General features: G+C 41.7%; 1 protein-coding gene across 8 annotated transcripts; it reads right to left on the bottom strand.

The window, feature by feature from the left end:
* Positions 1-1,035: 1,035 nt before the first annotated feature.
* On the bottom strand, positions 1,036-18,538 carry LOC121543568 (transcription factor GATA-3). Of its 8 annotated transcripts, none has more exons than XM_041853548.2 (7): positions 18,434-18,538; positions 12,234-12,590; positions 11,563-11,604; positions 10,228-10,761; positions 7,484-7,629; positions 5,385-5,510; positions 1,036-2,629 (listed from the first exon to the last, which is right to left on the bottom strand). In XM_041853548.2, exons 2-7 carry the CDS (start codon positions 12,469-12,471, stop codon positions 2,348-2,350), a joined length of 1,368 nt encoding a protein of 455 aa, XP_041709482.2. In that variant the 5' UTR covers positions 12,472-12,590; positions 18,434-18,538; the 3' UTR covers positions 1,036-2,347. The 8 variants fall into 8 exon arrangements, with proteins under 8 accessions (XP_041709482.2, XP_041709484.2, XP_041709483.2 ...); XM_041853550.2 differs by lacking the exon at positions 18,434-18,538 and adding an exon at positions 17,425-17,523; XM_041853549.2 differs by lacking the exon at positions 18,434-18,538 and adding an exon at positions 12,745-13,064.
* Between the last annotated feature and the right edge of the window lie 633 nt (positions 18,539-19,171).

Here is a 19,171-nt window from a genome sequence, read left to right as displayed (position 1 = left end):
TGGAGCAGTGGCTTCTTCCTTGCTGAGCGGCCTTTCCGGTTATGTCGATATAGGACTCGTTTTACTGTGGATATAGATACTTTTGTACCTGTTTCCTCCAGCATCTTCTCAAGGTCCTTTGCTGTTGTTCTTGGATTTATTTGCATTTTTCGCACCCAAGTACGTTCATCTCTAGGAGACAGAACGCGTCTCCTTCCTGAGCGGTATGACAGCTGCGTGGTCCCATGGTGTTTATACTTGGTACCTTCAGGCGTTTGGAAATTGCTCCCAAGGATGAACCAATTTTTTTTCTGAGGTCTTGGCTGATTGCTTTTGATTTTCCAATGATGTCAAGCAAAGAGGCACTGAGTTTGAAGGTAGGCCTTGAAATAGATCCACAGGTACACCTCCAATTGACTCAAATGATGTCAGTTAGCCTATCAGAAGCTTCTAAAGCCATGACATAATTTTCTGGAATTTTCCAAGCTGTTTAAAGGCACAGTCAACTTAGTGTATGTAAACTTCTGACCCACTAGAATTGTGATCCAGTGAATTATAAGTGAAATAATCTGTCTGTAAACAATTGTTGGAAAAATTACTTGTTTCACGCACAAAGTAGATGTCCTAACCGACTTGACAAAACTATAGTTTGTTAACAAGAAATTGGTTGAAAAACAAGTGGTTGAAAAACGAGTTTTAATGACTCCAACCTAAGTGTATGTAAACTTCCGAATTCAACTGTAAAGGAGTATTTCTGCCAAGCTTTCTGTTTCATTATGAACACATTTAAAGTGCAGGTCAGTTGTGATCGTGAGAGTTAGCCTGCCTGTCTAGCCATGAAATTACGTGAGTCCTCCTACATTCACAGTACCACTGTTTATTTCTGCACTTCCTGTTTGTCCTTCACCACAAGAGCTGTCAGTTGCTGCTGTGAATGCTGGGTAAAAATGGCCTGGGGTGTTGCAGACAGATCTGGAGAGGCGTGGGGTGACGATGTGTCAAACATCACACGATGACAACACACCAGAGAACAAAATAAGTATCGCAACAACAGGCTAACATGTCAACAGAGATTAATCTAGTTTATTATTTTCAAAGAAAAATAATAATAATTACGAAACAAAAAAGCAGTCATTTTTTACACTAGTGATTATTATTAAATTTTTACAACCATTCAGTCTGCATAACATAAAGAAATAATTCTACATCTTTGTTTCTTTCGTATTTTTGGTACTCTGAATTATACATACAAATAACAAATACAGGAACTTTTTTCACAATGCATATAATCTGTGGGCCGGAAGAAAGTCTTTCAGGTGATCCAATGTGGCAGTGTGTGTGTGTTTGTGTATGTGAAAGTATGATGTGTGTATATGTGTGTGTATGTGCTAGCATGTGAACACAAACCAACAGCCCGAGACCTATAGCACATCCAAAAAAGAGACGCCTGCAGTCAGAACAATAGACTCTCTACAAGCTTAATGCATCAAACATGTTTTCCAGCAGGCGAAAGTGAAGGCCTGTCCTTTTATCTGTCCTTTCCTTTCCTCCCTCTTATCCCTCTATCCAGGAAGTAGAGGCATCCTCTCCTCCTCTACTCTCCAGCGGCAGTCTCTCTTCTTGCCTTGATTCGTACCCTTCTGTCGTTAGCTGCCCAGGGGCATTTTACTTAATTAAAAAGTCTTCATTAAATGTACTGTATTTCATACAATTTGTACAAATATATTCAAAGTTCATCTCCTCTCGTCTTCTCACAGCTCGGGGGGGGGCTGGGGGGGCACCTGTCATACAGGTGTGTGAAGCAGGGTGAGAAGGGGAGTGGGGGGGGGCATCATAAAAGTTGTAGCTTTTGTAATGATTGTTTATAATCTGGGGCATCATAAAAGTTATAGCTTTTGTAATGATTGTTTATAATCTTTGCTTTTTCCATGAATAATGGCATTTTGCACACAAATGGGATTCCGGATTGGGGGTTATCAGCTGGGATGACACAGTCAGTGAGTGGGTGAAGCTTCAGGATCTTTTCTCCCAGGTCGGAGAACAACAATGGTCTCCCCAGGAGTCAGAAAACCACAGTCATTGAGTCAGTCTGCCAGGCTTTGAGTATCGCAGTAGATACACTTGATAAAGATGAAAAAAGATACAACTGAACAAAAGCAAGGACCCATAGAGCCTGTCTCCCTCACACGAGGTCAGATCATAGGCGGCTTGGTGATGGAGCAGAGCGGTTGGTTATGGGTAGCAGAGATCAGTTTGGTTGTCTTTCAGCTTGGAATTCAGGTAAGCTAAGAGAACTGAGGGTAAGAGGATGGGGGGGTTAGTTGTTGATTGAGGCATTTTTGGAGGTGGGTGGTACCATTGGGGTCTTCTAGCCCATGGCAGAGACCATACTGGAGTGGGGGTGGGGGGCGAAGGAGGAGGGGTGCATGGGTGTGGGGGTGGACAGCATGTGGCCGGAGTGTGAGAAGGGGGGGAAGGAGGACATGTGGCGGGACAGAGCGGCGGGGCTGAACGAGCTGCTCTTCTCCATCAGGCTCTTGGAGAAGTCGTCCATGCTGTCGTGGGACTTTTTGCTCTTCTTCGACTTGCTGGACATCTTCCTGTTCCTGGTCTGGATGCCCTCCTTCTTCATGGTGAGAGGTCGGTTGATCTGGGGGACAGACAGACACATGGGGTTAATGCACCAGGGTTAAAACAAGCAAGTTATTCAATACTATTATTTCATAGGTTAGTGACATCAAGGAGTTATTTAAGTTGAAGGAGCAGAAATAGTAATATGAGTCAGAGTTAAACTGAGCCAAAATATCAAAGCGCAGCGTTCATGCTTTTTGATGTACTTTGATGAAGCGAAGAAACGCTGACAAACAATGAAATTTAAATCCAAGCATTGAGCTCTCTTTATCACTCGTATCTTGTAAAGCGCATTTGAATTGTGTCAATGCATTTGCACCAACAAACAAAAAACAAACCAAAACAAACAGAATTGGAGAGGGGCGACACAAATACGTTTCTAATTTCAAAAGAGGTCGAGCTCAGGGTTTGGGGGACACTGTGATATGTAATGGAGTCCCGTTATAGAATAAATCTGTCTGTCCCATTGTTAGTGGTAGGGGGTAGGGGGAGAGTAGGGTGTGTGTGTGTGTGAGTGTCAGGGCGAGTCCACGTTTGGCTGGATTTAAACGCTGATTCCCTTAAGCTGGGCTGGATCTTAGGCTACTGCCATGCCAGGGAGAGGGAGACAGAGGGAAAGACATAGAGAGAGTTGGAAAGATGGAATGAGAGAGAGTGGGAAAGTGAGAGAAAGAGAGAAAGAGAACCTGGCAGCCACCGTCCTAACCAGCCGACCAATGAGACACATGGCCATGACGACTGCCGTCGCCGGCCAAGTCCGCCTCTCTACCCTCCACCCTCCATCGCAGCCTTCTGCATGGGCATCTGCCGGCCAAAATGGCCCGAGCTGCCATATTCCTGCACAGGTTTCAGCTGGGAATGAGAGCCGGATGATGGAATTCCAGCTCAGGGCAGGATTATCAAGGAGAGGTGGATGAGGCCGGCTGCTTCCCTGATCTTTAGGACCGCTGCCCTGGGAAATGGGAACAGGGATTTCAACGCCTCACTTCTGTCACTTCCTTTGAGACGTTATTGGCATTTTTCGCTGACTATATTTTAGCACAGAGTGGCCCAGATGATTAACAAAGGGCAAAGAGCTATGGCCCCTGAGCGATGTGGTTTCACTGTTTCTATATGACGTAGGGTAAAAGCGAAGGGCTTCTCTGTGTTTCTAGCTGCTAGCTAGGCGTTGAAATGCAGCGCGCCCAACTAAAGCTGGCCAGGCTTTAGTGCTCTTTGATGCTCAAATGTATGCCATGCATCTCACATAGGAAGCCCTAGGCCTCCGCCCATTGCATCAAACAAAACACAACACACTCAGAGCTTTACTCAGTGACCACCACAGAGCATTCAGTACATAACCACACCTATAATAACCTGAAAACAACCACAAACTGTATGCAATGGTCTCAGGTTGACCACACTGCAAACACCCTGACTCACACATCAGTGAACGTTGAGGAACATTATTTCAGAATGTCAAGGAGCAAAAAACTGATTTGGGTGTCAACACTGTCTGTCACATCTTTGTGGCAACTTTATTTTCACAAGCATCCAATAAATATGTCCATACACGTTTACTGTAGCCTACAGCCAGTCTCAAAATGGAAAGGCTATCAAGGTCTCTGAGGTTAGCATTAGGTTGCTGTCACGTGCAGCCACTGTGGCCACTGTGCAGGTTAGGAGTCATTGTGCACGAGGGAAGAGAGGCTTCATATAATGTACCATGTAAAATGTGAGCAGGCCCCAACAGAAATCTGAATTTACCAAAACAAACACATTTTGCTATTAAGCCGAGATCGGGTCAGTTCAAAAGATAATATGTAACTGGGAAATATTATTATTCTCCCTGATAACCTGAGTAAAAATCGCTTTCTTCAGTCTTAAAGAATCTTCCAAAACCAACATAGGGAAATGATTTAACAGGAGCACTTGGAGTGTAGCAGGATAGGCTATAGATTTCCCCTGCGCCAGGATAAGGGATACCCTATCAGATCAACTCTGGAGGGGAAAAGAATGGCGAGCTCTCTCATGTCAAGGTTGAATAGGCTATAAGTAAAATATAATAATAATAATAATAATAATAATAATAATAATAATAATAATAATAATAATAATAATAATTGGTTTTGCTAGTTAAATTATGCAGCAGCTCTCCATCTTGGCGCAGAGTGTGTGCATGGGAGAGAGAGAAAAAGCGAGAAAGGGAGAGAGAGAGAGAGAGAGAGAGAGAGAGAGAGAGAGAGAGAGAGAGAGAGAGAGAGAGAGAACTGGTCCTGGGGGTCCTCAAATTGAGGAAGTGAAATGATGTGGTGGGGCAGTAACCAGCACGCCCCAAAACGAATCAGGCGGATTGGTGGTCAGAGGGGGACTCAAAGTCCCTGGCACTGATGTAACCAAAAGGCCTGAAATAAGATCGGTCTGAAAATTAATCGAATTTTAATTAAGCTCTTCTTTAATATTCAAAAGCCAAGCTGCACGCATGGGGCTTAATTCGGCTCTCTCATATATTTTGATTCGTACATGTGACTGCGAATAAATCACATGAATTATATTTCTTATCGCTTGTGGCCCCACAATTCACATTAGGGACGATTGCGATAAATATTTCAAGGACTATAGAAAAAATATCTAAAATGAGCTTTGAATGTACAGAGAAAAAAAGATGGGAGGAGAGAATAAATTAAAAGAAAGAAAGAAAAGTGAGGAAGAAAATAAAGGATATGAAAGACGACACATGCTTAGATAAGTTAGTAGATATCTTACTATAATGTAAAGGCAGTTGTTTTGCTTACATTGTGCAGTTTGTAGTATAGACCGCAAGCGTTACACACCGGGTCCCCGTTGGCGTTTCTTCGCCACAGTGTTGTCGTGCTTGTTTGACAGTTTGCACATGATGTTCCTGCCCGTCTTGCTGCAGACTGGAGAAAAATGAGATAAAAAAACATGCATATCAGTCATAAGGCCATTTCCTAGGCTATCAAACCAAATGTTGCATTTATAATACTATTATAATACATTACTAACATATAGCTTTCTGCAAAGCTCTGTCTTTCCAACTTTCAAAATTCCAAAACAGCGCTGCTTTGACTCGAGACTAAAAATAGCATCATGCGCACATGCCCTCTCAAGAGTAAATATTTACAGACGACATAAAAGCAGTGGCATGAAATGGGACCTATTAAATCTGATTACATTTCCCCGTTAAAGCGACTAAGTGCTTAAGTAACAGTAAGACAGTGTCTGCTCCATATGTTTAAATATGGAACTCAACAGTTTATACAAATAAACTACAATTCGTTTTAGGGTGAGAGCATGATGGCGGACAGAATCATGTATTTTTTAAACAAATCGCCATCCTCCCATGGGAGGACGAATATATGTTGAATCATCAATATGTGCATAGCAAGATCAAACAATCATTATTCTGCTGTTTTTACATAGCTAATCATGTTGAGCAGTCAAGGGGGTTTTCACAATATAAAATGGCTAATGGATAAAATGGACAAAGTGATTTGCTTGAGGATGAAGATGGTAAGCTTGACTATCGCCATATCGTCCACATTGACATACCATATAGGCTATTAGCTAATTACAGAAAAATTATTTTTTTTAATTAGGAAGAGCTAATGCCCTGATTTACATTCAAGATACGTTTCGACTTGCATGGGGAGAGGACTCTACATTCCCATAGATTGAAACGCCTGCCTCAGACGCCAGTTAGCTGGCCGGCCTGACATTGATGTTATAATCTATAAAACCAATCGATAGACGAGATGACCGAATAGGACACAGTACCCGTTAACACCGAATGGGCTAAACAAAAGGCACTACACTATCTTTCGGAGGGATTTCCAATTATCTACATCTGGTGGCCTAATAACCCATGTTCATGCGTGACTTAAATCATGTAATTGCTTTGCACACCAATCTTGAGTTCCATTAACGCGAAAATAAAGTGCTTGTGTACTGGAAAATGGAGCTCACTGTATCCATCTTCTGCCAGACTTCTTCTTCAGACTTCCATCTCTCTTTTCTCTTTTCCTTTTCTCCCTCTTTTCCCTCCCTCAGTATTTGAACATTCTGCAGAGATTCCCTGAGTTCTGAGAAGAACAATCTCGAGTCGTGACTCCTGCGAGCCCTGGGCCGCTCCTTGCGCTGATTTGGTCCCCCGTCCCCTTCATGTTTAGACTGGGGAAGCGGGCTATGTTGTTAAAAGCGATTTATCTGCGTTGCTCAGATATCCGGCAGCTTTTTCCTGGGAAGTCGGGTTTTCACATTAGAGAGAGAAGGGGGGATGTAGGCTAGAGCAGAAACTGGCTGGCTGCTAAAAGAGCAGTCCACGCGAGGCGTCCCCTGCCTAGAAAGTTTTCCCCTTTATCTAACCATGCAGGGAGATAGGGGAACTGCTCTATAGAACTCAGCTTTCTGGTGTTAAAAAGGTTAGGGGGTTCCTCTCCAAATACTGCAGGGTGCATGGTAGCCTACATCTCTCATCTAAACCATATAAACGTCCAATTCTAAGTATGCCATTTACAGTATGTCAACTGCAGATATTATTCCTATGTGGGCAGTGAGGACTTGGATGGAATATTTTTCGATTTGCCTCAATGCAGGATAAGAGGAAGATATTTTCTCATATATTTTTTTCCTCTAAGAAATATCAAACAGTAGGGCAATTGAAGCGGGATAAAAAAAATAGTTGATGAAGCAAATCATTAAAAAAAAAATCATAACAATAGTAATAATAAATCTGCAGTTTGCTATTACTGTATATCTAAAAGATTTCGAGACCTGCACTTGGCGAGTCAATTTCCTGCAGCTAACACTTCTTCCTGGGTAGAGAAAGAGAGAAAGACGGAAGTGTCATCAATACAAAGTGGCAGGGACATACCAGTCGTCGCTTGGGTTTGATGAGGGGCCGATTCTGCCCGTTCATCTTGTGATAGAGTCCGCAGGCGTTACACAAATAGTGACCAGTGCCATCCCGCCTCCAGAGCGGGGTCGACGTAGCTCCACAGTTAACGCACTCTCTACCTTCTGAAAGCAGAAACGAGACACAACATGGAGAGAGCGCCGAGATCAGTTCGCCCCTTATAAACTAAACATAGCATCTCACATCTGAAACACTTGATCCCTCAGGTCAAGAGGGAGAAAGGTTGTTATAAACATCATAGAAAATGTAATCACACAAAATAATTAATTCTAATAGTAGCATAACATTCATATCACACAGTAATAATAAAACAAATAATACAAATACTACTGCTAGGCATACTACTACTACTACTACAAGGCATACTACTACTACTACTAATAATAATAATAATAATAATACAGTGGGCCTATAACAATGCATTGAATATTCAAAGTGCAAAAAAGCCCCGCCTCTATTAGGCTACAACTGACATCAACATTTGACCCTGGAGTTAGTAGGCCTATTCCAATTCATAGTGTTTCGAAAATTACCTCATACAATCTGTCTGACATCATACAAACATCTGACTATCAATTGAATAAAGCAGGTCTATTATGGTCGAATACTGTCACAATGTGGTCACACATCATTTAATCAAATACATCATCTATGAATTCAAACTGATAGCCTATTTTTAGAAAAGGGCGTGCATAATCTATAGGTCAATCATATATTTTTGTGATTAAAATGTGCCCTCTTCTTTCTCCCACACACACAAACTCTCATTTCACAGTGGTGTATAGTAATAATAATAATATGTTCTTGTAAAATAGGCTAATTAATAAATATTTAAGCCTGTCTTTCCAAACCAGCATTTGGGTTTGACTGGCACTTCTCTAGTGACACCGACAGTTTCATTAAGGGGGTCTACTGATCCATAGACCTATGTGGCCTCACCACTGAAACTGAAACAACCGAGCAGCGCGGCAGGATTATTTGAAAGCATAGACCCGTATAGAGAGGAGGCCTTTGTTCCGCGCCGTGCCTTTACGCCTCTACTCACCCGCACATCCCCTTTTGACTGCAAAAACCGCTCCACTTCTTCAGAGACTGATATGCGTCACTTCTGGTTCTGCCTTGTTAGATGTGATAGACATTGCAGAGACCTCAGCAGACACCGAGGACGTTGTAAATCAATAGTGTTTTTAGAGACAGGACACTGGCTAACGCAGCTAAACAAATGTATCCACTCCACAATAGACCTCTGAGAAATAGGCTACTACAGGTTTTTGTATTGCGCAAGGCGTGTTCCGGGTTTGATGGTTAGAAGACCACAGAGTCGACCTTTCTGCATGACTTCTTCTCAACTTCAGGTTTGCAATTTAGACACATTCCATTATATGACCTCATTAATAGATAACCTCTTTAAGATTCATTTTAGAGGATGTATCTTTAAGCACATTACAGCACACACATACTTTATCCTCAAATTAAAATGATTGTTTTTGTAGTAGTAATAAGCGAATATTATTCAGCATTGAATAAGCCTGATGATATGCATCGACTAATCCACTGTTTTCTATATTTCTCCTAATGCTACGTGGCACTGATATTAATCTCATTACAGTTAACTGGTTTCGAGTGGTGCCTGAATAATTTTTGTATTTGTATTACCCCCACTTGTTTGGATAATATTCCGCCTCGCCAGTCGTGCCCCTCTGCCACGGAGAGTGCTCATTCGTGATTACCCCCTCTCAATGCAGCCCCGCATCCGGACTCTATCAAAGTTATTACTGGCTCTGCGTAAACAATGCAACTGTCGCGTGCACCAGTCTGACAGTAATGGGATTATCTTAAACATATAAACGGGCGAGACAGCCATGCAGGCCGCGGTCACAGAGCTAGCCTTGTCCCTCTCTCGCTCTCTCCCTCTGTGAAAAATAGAACAACTGAAAACGGATCTGGTTTAGGCCTATACACAGAGCTTAAAAATATTCTGAACTCATCTGCGTTAAGGGCACTAAGGCTGTTTAATTATTCACTGGACTTAATTCCTTTGCTTTGGAAAGTGGAAAACCGTTCAATCTCATGTGGGCAAATGCGCTTTGAATGATTTAATTCGCTTTCTATTCTAAGCAATGTGTTCTGACAAATCAGGGTGCTGATTGAATGCGATTAAACATGTTTGTATAGCCTAATAACATATAGAAACGTTATAATGTCCCCAATTAAAATTGTTACTCAGTCAAATTGATGTAGAGATAGAAACCTGGATTATCCATGCACGATTTTTCCTACAAGATTCATTTATTATTATTTAGAATGTATTAATATTGTTATTATTATTATTATTATTATTATTATTATTATTATTATTATTATTATTGATGTTATTGTTATTGCTATTATTATTGATTTGTATTATTATTACCACCACGTGCTTTCCTTGGCACTGCTATTGTATTTTTCCCTCAAACGAATCTTGTGCATGAGTCCCTTTGAGACACATTTTACTTTCTATGGGCCTGCAAGGGCTGGAGAAATGCCTGTCGCTCAAAGCAAAATGGCATGCCAATAACCCAAAATAAGAGTTTTTTTGTGTGGAGAACGAAAAAAGGTCCTGATTCTGAAACGGGTACATTGGGATTACACCTGGATATCATCAATACCATATATTCTAAGGTGAAATCAAATGGTAATATAATAAAATGCACGCCTACCTGAACATGACCTTGTTTTTGGTCTTGTTTTGGAACCATAACTAGAAGATGACCCACCTATCAGGCTACTTGGTGGGAAGAGGCCTGGGCCGTATTCGGGGACATAGGATGGGTATGTGGCGATGGGGTGATGATGGTGGGCGGAGGATTGCGCTCCGATTGATGCCATGCTCCGGCTGTGAGACTCCAGTTTCATGCTCTCGGCCAGGGACACCTGGTACTTTATGCACTCTTTTTCCTCCTGTTGGCGACTGTTGCTGCTTGAGCCCGGAGTGGAGATGCCTGGGTCAGGGGACACGTCTTTCGGAGGAGTGGGGGGAAAGGTGAAGAGGTGCGGGCTGGAGTGGCCCCCGGACAGGGGAGGAGGAGGACGCCGGGGGTAGACGGAGAGACCTGCCGGGGAACCGTGGTGCAGTGAGCTCTTTTGGAAAGGACTCAGGTTCCATGGGGAAGTACTGTGGTGCTGCATTGCTTTGCTTCCGTCCAGCCACGGCAGAGAGCCGTGCAGTAGAGAGGGGCGACACACCTGACTACCTGTAATAGAAAATAGGATGATAGAACGGTGTCAGTATTTTTCTCGGTGAAGAAAATTACAATATGCCTTCATTCAATTAGACTACTCTCACGATTTGATAACTTTCCCTTATGATCATTTTGTTGACTTTAAACAACAATATCTCACATGTATGCTGTTTTAAGTCTTGACTTTTGACACAATGTAGGCCCAGGCCTGCTATGACAATAACATAAATAATATCACTTCGTGACAAATTAAAGGTGCACCTCAGTCACTGTCAATTAAAAACGTTTGGTCACACTTCCTTTTGAAACAAAACATTATAAATATGACAAGGTCTTATTCGTTTGATATTTATATGTGTGCTTTACTTGTGGAGAACTGAAACTACAATGACTTAGACTTTCGATTATTTTCAGCCTATAAATCCATCATGGTAAACATAAAAAAACATATGCAATTTTAGTAAAACACCACCCACGATTTCTCTTCGGAGACACAAGATAAAACTGCACACCAGGCCTACACAACTGACAACACATGCTCTGACCCAAATTGTCCCTCTTGACTCCAGCCTACATTATTTTTTTTTGTCTTGCCGAAACCCAGGGCCTGAATGACAGTATCAGAGCAGCAGTGTGAGTAGCACGCCTGTCTCAGTGCAGAGGGTGTTTTAGCATAGGAAGCCTCGCTACAGAAACCGGGTCATGATTCACTATTCCGTTCAGGAAGTCATGTCAATAAATTAAACCAATTGCTCTTCCGCAGTTATTTTCTCTCCAAGAATATCTATAATTAAATTATAACTCATAGTTTACCTGCCATAAAATGTACACGGTTGTGTGGTGAAGTATGATAGTCTGAAATGACAAAATATATATCATGGGGCCTTTGCAAATTCTCTCTGCACGTAGGTCTACACATTCATTCGTTTGGTAACATATTTGAATTTATGCATGATATAAACATACATGTCATATTTGACAATAGTAACATGCTGTTAATCTGTCATTCATATTAATGTATTTGATTTAAACATATGTCATTGATTTCAAATTGCTCGACTGATAGTGACCACCTTCCCTTCTTACATCTGATTTTACTGTGCTAAAATCGCACTGAACATAGAATTAGAACAATGAAACAGAGTGGTCTTACTCACTGTTATAACAAATACCTATACTCACAACTGCAAAGATATGAAACCAAAGGTACACTACCAGAGAGGTAAGCCACACATAACAGAGGACTGCATGGTTTCATATGGCGCTCGCATTTTTTAAATTAGCCGGATCAGCTGAGTCTAAAACCTATTAGACAAATACTTCGGTTAAGACATTTTAAAAATGGACAACCATCTGAAGACGAATTATTCTTATGTTAGCTCTATCCGAGTTAAATATGACCATGCCACATATACATAAAATAAGAGATCGATGTCTCTAATTCAATAGTAGCCTAAAACGATGCGTAATGAAGCAGTACTTACTATGTGGAGGAGGTGGGTACCTCTGGACGGCTCGGACTGAGTTCCCATAGTATGGAGATACGTGGTTGCCCTGTGAGTCGATATTAAACAGTACATCCACATCTTCGGCGAGGGGATACTGCGAGGGGTCCATGTACGAGTGGCCGAGGCCCGGGTGGTGGGAACCGGGATGCTGTTCGTTTAGCACCGATGGGTGGTGATGGCTCATCCATCGAGGTTGGTCCGCGGATACTTCCATAGCTTTTTAGCAAACGTTCATACACACCGAAGTGAACCGATACAAGTCAAGTAAGAAAAAAAATCTGTCCGAATTCCTGCTTTGTTTAATCCACAGTTTTCTTCGTTACCTTCGTTCACCTGGAGATGAAAAATAAAAATGTATTTAAAAAATATGTTGTTCCCCCTATGTTGATGTTATTTTCAGTCTATTCAAATGCGATTATTTGGCAGGGATTCACATTAATGTGAATTTGCCCGGGTAATAAATAAAATAAACTTGTTCAAAACATACATTCAAAAAATAATGTTTCACTTGAATGTTGTCATAAATAGATCCAAGGTCGTATCCAGTCCCACTCAAAGTTCCTCAACTTTTCCCTGACAAAGTTTCTATATTATTAAGCCGATTCAACAAGTTGTAGAGGTATATGTTTAGACGCAGCCTTGTTTGCAGTAGGTGGCTTAGTGCAAACTGACTAGCACCGAACTCACAGATCAAATCTCTGTTTGTGCGCAGCGGCAACCCTCTCCACTTACTTCGCTTCTCTCTCTCTCTCGCACTCCCTCTAGCTCTCTCACCCACTCTCTCTAGCTCTCTCTGAACTCTCTCGGCCCCAGTGTGTGTATGTCTCTCTCTCTCTCGCTCTCTCTCTCTCTCTCTGTTTTTTTTTTCTGTTTTTTTTTACAGTGAAGGCATTCTTTCAGGATGGCGCCAGGCAGCTCAATGCTTGCAGACAGCTGTGGCGCGACGCAACTTAAGGAGGGTCTGTCAGTGTCATCAGTGGGGGAGGGGCCTGCCCTGCTCACCCTAATTGAATATAGTGGGCCAGGAGAGATGACCAAGAACTGCTGCAAGGATTTTTCTTTCACAGACCCTGCAAGTGTCTCACCAACAGTAAATACATGTAATTTCATATTCAGATAATTTTTCTTGAAAGCAAATACCGGTACACAAACGCCTTCATGCCCATCATACACAATGTATTGTGCATTATAACTCAATTACAACCCATAATGAAGTGGGGTTTTTTCCATAACAAAATATGGACATCTTATATGCACATCTCAATTAGACTTAATGAAAAACAACACATCCATTTAATTATATTATATTATTTTCTATTCTAAAGTAGGCTGCTTTTTAATGCAGTATCTGTATCAATGAATCCTGCTGGCCACAATAATATTTCTGGGCTTGTCATGAAACTATATATATAAATAGAAAGAGACAGCACGTGAAGCCTATTGCTCAATAACGAGGGACCAGTGGCAGTCTGGCAGGTGTGGGACGCCCATTTTCTTAAAATTGTGACAGTGCGTCCTCTCGCGGTGACAGATGCGTTATTATAATGGCAGGCTATGACTTTACTCCCCAAATTGGGCTGATTTCCTCGCTTCACAGAGCAGGGGCGGGCGAGGACGCCAGAGTTGCTGAACTGCAGTCTGGAAAACACTCCACTGCATTACTGCCTGGCTCCTCAGCTGACTTTAACAGACTAAGAGAGAGAGAGAGTATTCTCCCAGAGTATTAGACTGCTTGTCTCTCCCCCAACACAGAGATAGACAAGCAGCAAATGCCCTGACATGTCATTATTAATTCAAAAAGACTGCATTAAATGTAACTTGATGCAGCTATTTTTTTTTTTACATTACCAAGTCATATATGCGTTCTATAGTGTATGATCTTGAATTGACTAATTAAATATATTCATCTTGACACCATAGGCCAGATCATCTAATAATTCCATATGCCAATGTCAGGTATGCATGCTGCAGTGTACTCTTGCATTGTTCCACTTGATTGCACAGTAATAGGTGGGAGGGGGGGCTGCCCCGTGGGGAGGTATTTTGTATCTAATTCCCAGTTTGGCTACCCCATACTCTCCGATTGGCAGTATGTCATTGTAGAATAGGGGGCTGTTCTTTTTGGTGCTGCGCAATGCACTGACACCGGCAGCCTCCGCGACGCCACTGGACGTGACGTCACCTCCAGAGTAAACAGCCAGGAAATGAACCCTCTCAGCGAGCAGAGCAGAGCGCGCAGGCTGTTCTGGAGAGGAAATGCGCGCGCCCTTTTCCAGTGAGTAAAATTATCATTATTTAATATCACAATTCTATAACCAGGTATGCTGGGCGTTCATTACGCTTTAAAATTATTAAGAAATTGTATGGTGAGTTGTATGCAAACAGACATTACAACCGGAGAAAAGGCAGATTCTTTAATAGCCTTGCATTCGCATATAAATCGATATAATATCATTTTCCAAATGGCACTATCACCAATGCAAACTGGCACGAAGGAAAATGATATATGAAATGCTTTTTTTCAGGGTCTCCATGGGAGCACTTGATATTCAGAGCATGGCCACAACAATAACTGCCACATCCATCTTATGCAATGAGGTAGGCCTATTTTACAGAATAGGGTAGCTACATATGTGATATTCGTAGGTGGCCTTTTAGTCTTTTGTAGGTTGTGCATTTTACCAAGGCCGTTCTCAGTCGGGTGCACGGGGTTAATGTGTGAAAAACTGAAATATTGCTGATTTGGCGAAGCACGCTTTTTTTCCTCTCAGAGAGCATGTCTCACTCAAGCGAACCTGAGACTGAACCTGGATGGAAACTGCTGTACCGCCTCACATCGAACAATCTCACCGGCATTGTCGAGCTGTCAACGGACTCGTGTAATTATCCTCTTGAAAAGTATCGCGCTCCATTATCCACCAAGTAGGCTATGCGTTATAGGTGCTCCGAGGCAACACATTACAGTAAAAGTAAAGCTTACAGAGTGGGACATGGAACCTCTCTCAAGACGTGATTCCCCAAGCTTCAGTGTCAAAAGAGAACGAAACGTGAGAGCGTATTCTTTTAGCGTGGAATAAAAACTGGTCCCCTTTAAAAGTTGTCATTTGTAATCCCCACCACTGTCACAACAGAAGGGGGCCATGTGTGTGTTTGTGTGTGTGTGTGTGTGTGTGTGCGTGTGTGCGTGTCTGTGCGTGCGTGCGTGATAAAATAACCAAAACAAACCAAATAAAAAGCAGATGTCTAGTCTACTACACTGCGTCTGATTCATAAATGTTGGTGGTAGTATGGTGGCTGGTAGTTTTGCCTGGTGGCAGACACAGTAGAAGATTGGGGAGATAATTTGTGAGTGATCATGTCAGGGAACGCTGATTAAAATCTGGAGACATCACACATTTCACCGAGGGTGAGAATTTAAGACACCGCCGGATTATTTCATTGTCAGAGTGAGATGAACTTTTTAGATAGCATAGCTTTGTTTACAGTGTCCACATTTTGCCTCCCATAGGCTAACTGTAATTATGACAAATGTATTTCCCAGGATTGTAATTATTAGGTAGTAGTCATAGTCTAATAATATTAAGAATTATTATTATTATAATAACAACAATAATAGTAGTAATAATAATTATAATAATCATAGTAACACTACTCCTATAGGCTACTACTAGGCCTACACTACTACAACTGCTACTACTACTACTACTACTAATAATAATAATAATAATAATAATAATAATAATAATGATAATACCATATAGGCTATTCAAATAATTACTATAAATTGTATCTATTACATATTTTTGTATTTTTGGTTGATCATATGTGTGTGTCCAACCATTGCAGCATCATCATTAAAACAGGGAGATAAGCCACATTCTAAAGCAAGCTTCCCTGACGCTCATGCGCTGTAACCCAGTTCTGGGGGCAGATGAAAAACCGGGAAGGCCCAGAAATACCATTTAATTAAAGTGCCGGCATCTGGTTTAGGAGACTTTTGATGGGTTTAGGTTTTACAGTTTCATTCTAATGTAGCAGGTAAAGCTGTCCAAACAGCCGCGAGGCGCGGATCCAGGGTGAACTAGAGGACATGGCATCGGGCAGCGGGCAGAGCGCGGCACTCTCTCTACGCGCTGGAGCTACTTCACTCCAATCACCACTGGAATACATTATTATTATCTTGATGAAGACTGAGGAATATTTTTTTTAAAGCGAGGGATAGAGCAACGCAGTCGGACTTCCATGTGTGTGTTACAGGATAATGTAAATGTAATAAACGAACAACTATTTATTATTATTAATAATAATAACAATAATAATAACAATGCTTTGATATAGGGTTAAATAGAGAAAAAATTACACCGAAGACAGGCATTTTCAAATAATTCAAAATTATATCATGCATGCCATCATTTGAAACCTCGAGTTGGGGCGTGTGGCATTTAGCCTAGAAATATAGGCTACAGGTAAAGATGACTAATGCCACAATATTCTCTGATCTTTTCAAGAACAACGTTTCTTCTTGTACTCAATTAACTATGTGAACCAGCTCAGATTCTTAGAACCAAAACGAGGGCGTGAAATTCTTCTCGGTGTGAATGAAACTTGAAAAATGAGGTGTATTTCTTAGAATGATTCAAATGAGAAAATATTTTGGAACATTTTACCTCGAGTACAGATTATGTTTTCGGTAATGCTTTAGCCTGAATAACAAGAAAAACAGATGAAGGTACTCTGTCAATTGAGTGAGAGGGAGCTTATCCATGTGATCGCTATTCACCTCCTCTCTCTTAACGGCCGCATCCCCAGGCCCACACCGCCTCCATTTGGATGCTACTGTTTTCGGTTCCTCTGCTTTAAGACACCATCTCTCAAATGTAGTGCTCTGGGGGCGTATTTTACCAAAAAATCAATTCCATTGACAGTTGTTGCATTTATTCACCCCTTTTTACATAACACATAACACAGTGTTAGGGGTAATTAGCATACATATCAAACTAGTCTAAATAAATCGTTGATAGTCCGCCAAGTAGCTAACATAATTTGACAACTTCATAAACACACAAAGAACTTCGACATAAGCCACACTCAATGTGCTGCCCATCTCTGTCGTGGCCTGATTTGGAGATTGGAGGCAGATTGTATCCTTATTTAAAAGGTAACCCACCTCGTGATTATGTGAGTGGCCAGCCTCCCTATCTCCAAAACACAGCTGTTGGGGAAGCATTCAGCATAAATCAATAGAACGGCGCGCGATTTCCCAGCCCGTTCTGTTCTCTGCATGCAAATAACCGCTCGAGTTCTGCCCATGATAGCGCGACTGTGATGCCCTTAATTTCGTATCCTATTCATTCTATGTAACAGCTCCTCTCCAAATCAAGCCATATCGACCACAGGCGCGATGGAAAAAGGGGGAATGCAGCCTCAGCAAATCCAACTCCTTTCTTTTATGACCCATTGGCGAGGTAATCAGATCAATTTCATGGGTTAAGGGATCTGCCTGCCACCAATTCAGGTGGTAATAGCTCATTAAAATCCTTCATATTCTGTATTTCGGGAGACGTGAGGTAGGTCAAATACTCTCAGAATATAGTGCGTTTACTGCAATAAATTCCAAAGCGATTTGGAAACGTAACGAAAAAGGAACGATTTATTAAAACGATTATGGAAGACCACCTATAGCCTATTTACGGTATGTATTTTTTTATTTTCAAAAATGACTTTAGACTGAATATACCCCAGCCTAATGCCAGTCACAAACACAGCCAAACACATACAGGCTACAGTAAAAACATAAAGAGACAACAGTGGCGTCGCGTGTGTATCATTTTAACCACATTTCTGTTTGACAGACATGCAGAAAAGCTCTACACATGTTGAGAGAATTGAGCTGTTTAACCGGTCTCGGCAATTGACTAAACAAAAAGCATGTGTGTGCCTTTTTTTTCTCCTAAAGATGCACTACATAAACGCTATATTCAAAAATCTACGTTTTTAAAGCCATGTAACAAACTTGCTCATCAATTCATTTCTTGACACACACCTGGCTGGACAGAACACACAGAGGGAGGCTGGAAGAGACCACTATGTACCTTTAAGAGCTATGCTTTGTGTTCTTCGCTAAAGGACAGACAGACAGACAGACTTGCTTTATAGAAATCTAAATATTTACTGACCTGTAGAATAGAGGTTCGTGGTCGTTTTTATTTTTTCTGATCGGCTGCAGATGTGAGGAAAGAGTGACATGGAGATCGAAGCGCCGATGGCATTTAGAGAGAGCGAGCTGCGCAGCGGAAAAAACCGAGGCGCGCGCGCCCTCAGCCCAGAGTCACTCATACACACACACACGCGCGCGCACACACTCCTACAGGCCAACCAAAGCGTCTGAACATTCAGATCAGAGCTCTTCCGGGTCGGTGGAGTCTACGGAGGAAAAACATAGTTAGTCAAACCGAATGCCCCTAGACGCCTATTAGGACATTTTGTCACTTTATGAGGTCAGAGAGTTGGACTGCTGTTTATGGCGCATGTAGCTGCTGTAGTATTTGGTCGGCTCGTATTTGTAGCATCGCTAACACTGTTAAAGTAGCCTATAGCTTAGCCTTGTAGCTAACTAATCATGGGATGGTATAGTGCATTGGGCGTTAGAAATCACGTAGCACGGCATGCATTATATTGCTTAGTATTTCTATCTGTGTCTAGTTTGAGTGCCTTTCGAAAAATGAAAATCATATTTGATTGCAACTCTCAGTAATCAATATTTGCGTGTCATCGACCATTTGAACGCATGCATAAAAAGGTACGCAAGTGCGCGCGTCCACACACATACACACAAACAAACTCCTGAGCATTCTTTTGTTAGGATGACATAGGCTATCTCAGTAAGCCTATATTTTACTATGGCATAGGCCAAT

This window comes from Coregonus clupeaformis, unplaced genomic scaffold (assembly GCF_020615455.1).
Source record: "Coregonus clupeaformis isolate EN_2021a unplaced genomic scaffold, ASM2061545v1 scaf0340, whole genome shotgun sequence".
NCBI lineage: Eukaryota > Metazoa > Chordata > Actinopteri > Salmoniformes > Salmonidae > Coregonus > Coregonus clupeaformis.
The sequence above is the reverse complement of the archived record's forward strand: the minus strand, read 5'-3'. Positions and strand labels throughout refer to the sequence as shown.

What these genes read in the sequence shown, in the direction of transcription:
- LOC121543568 (XM_041853548.2), bottom strand. Translation starts at nt 12,471, where the DNA reads ATGGAAGTATCCGCGGACCAACCTCGATGGATGAGCCATCACCACCCA. An exon ending in CCGTGTACATTTTATGGCAG is followed by an intron (nt 10,762 to 11,562) that starts GTAAACTATGAG and finishes TTTCTATTACAG; the next exon opens with GTAGTCAGGTGTGTCGCCCC. An exon ending in TCAAACCCAAGCGACGACTG is followed by an intron (nt 5,511 to 7,483) that starts GTATGTCCCTGC and finishes ATTTTTCTCCAG; the next exon opens with TCTGCAGCAAGACGGGCAGG.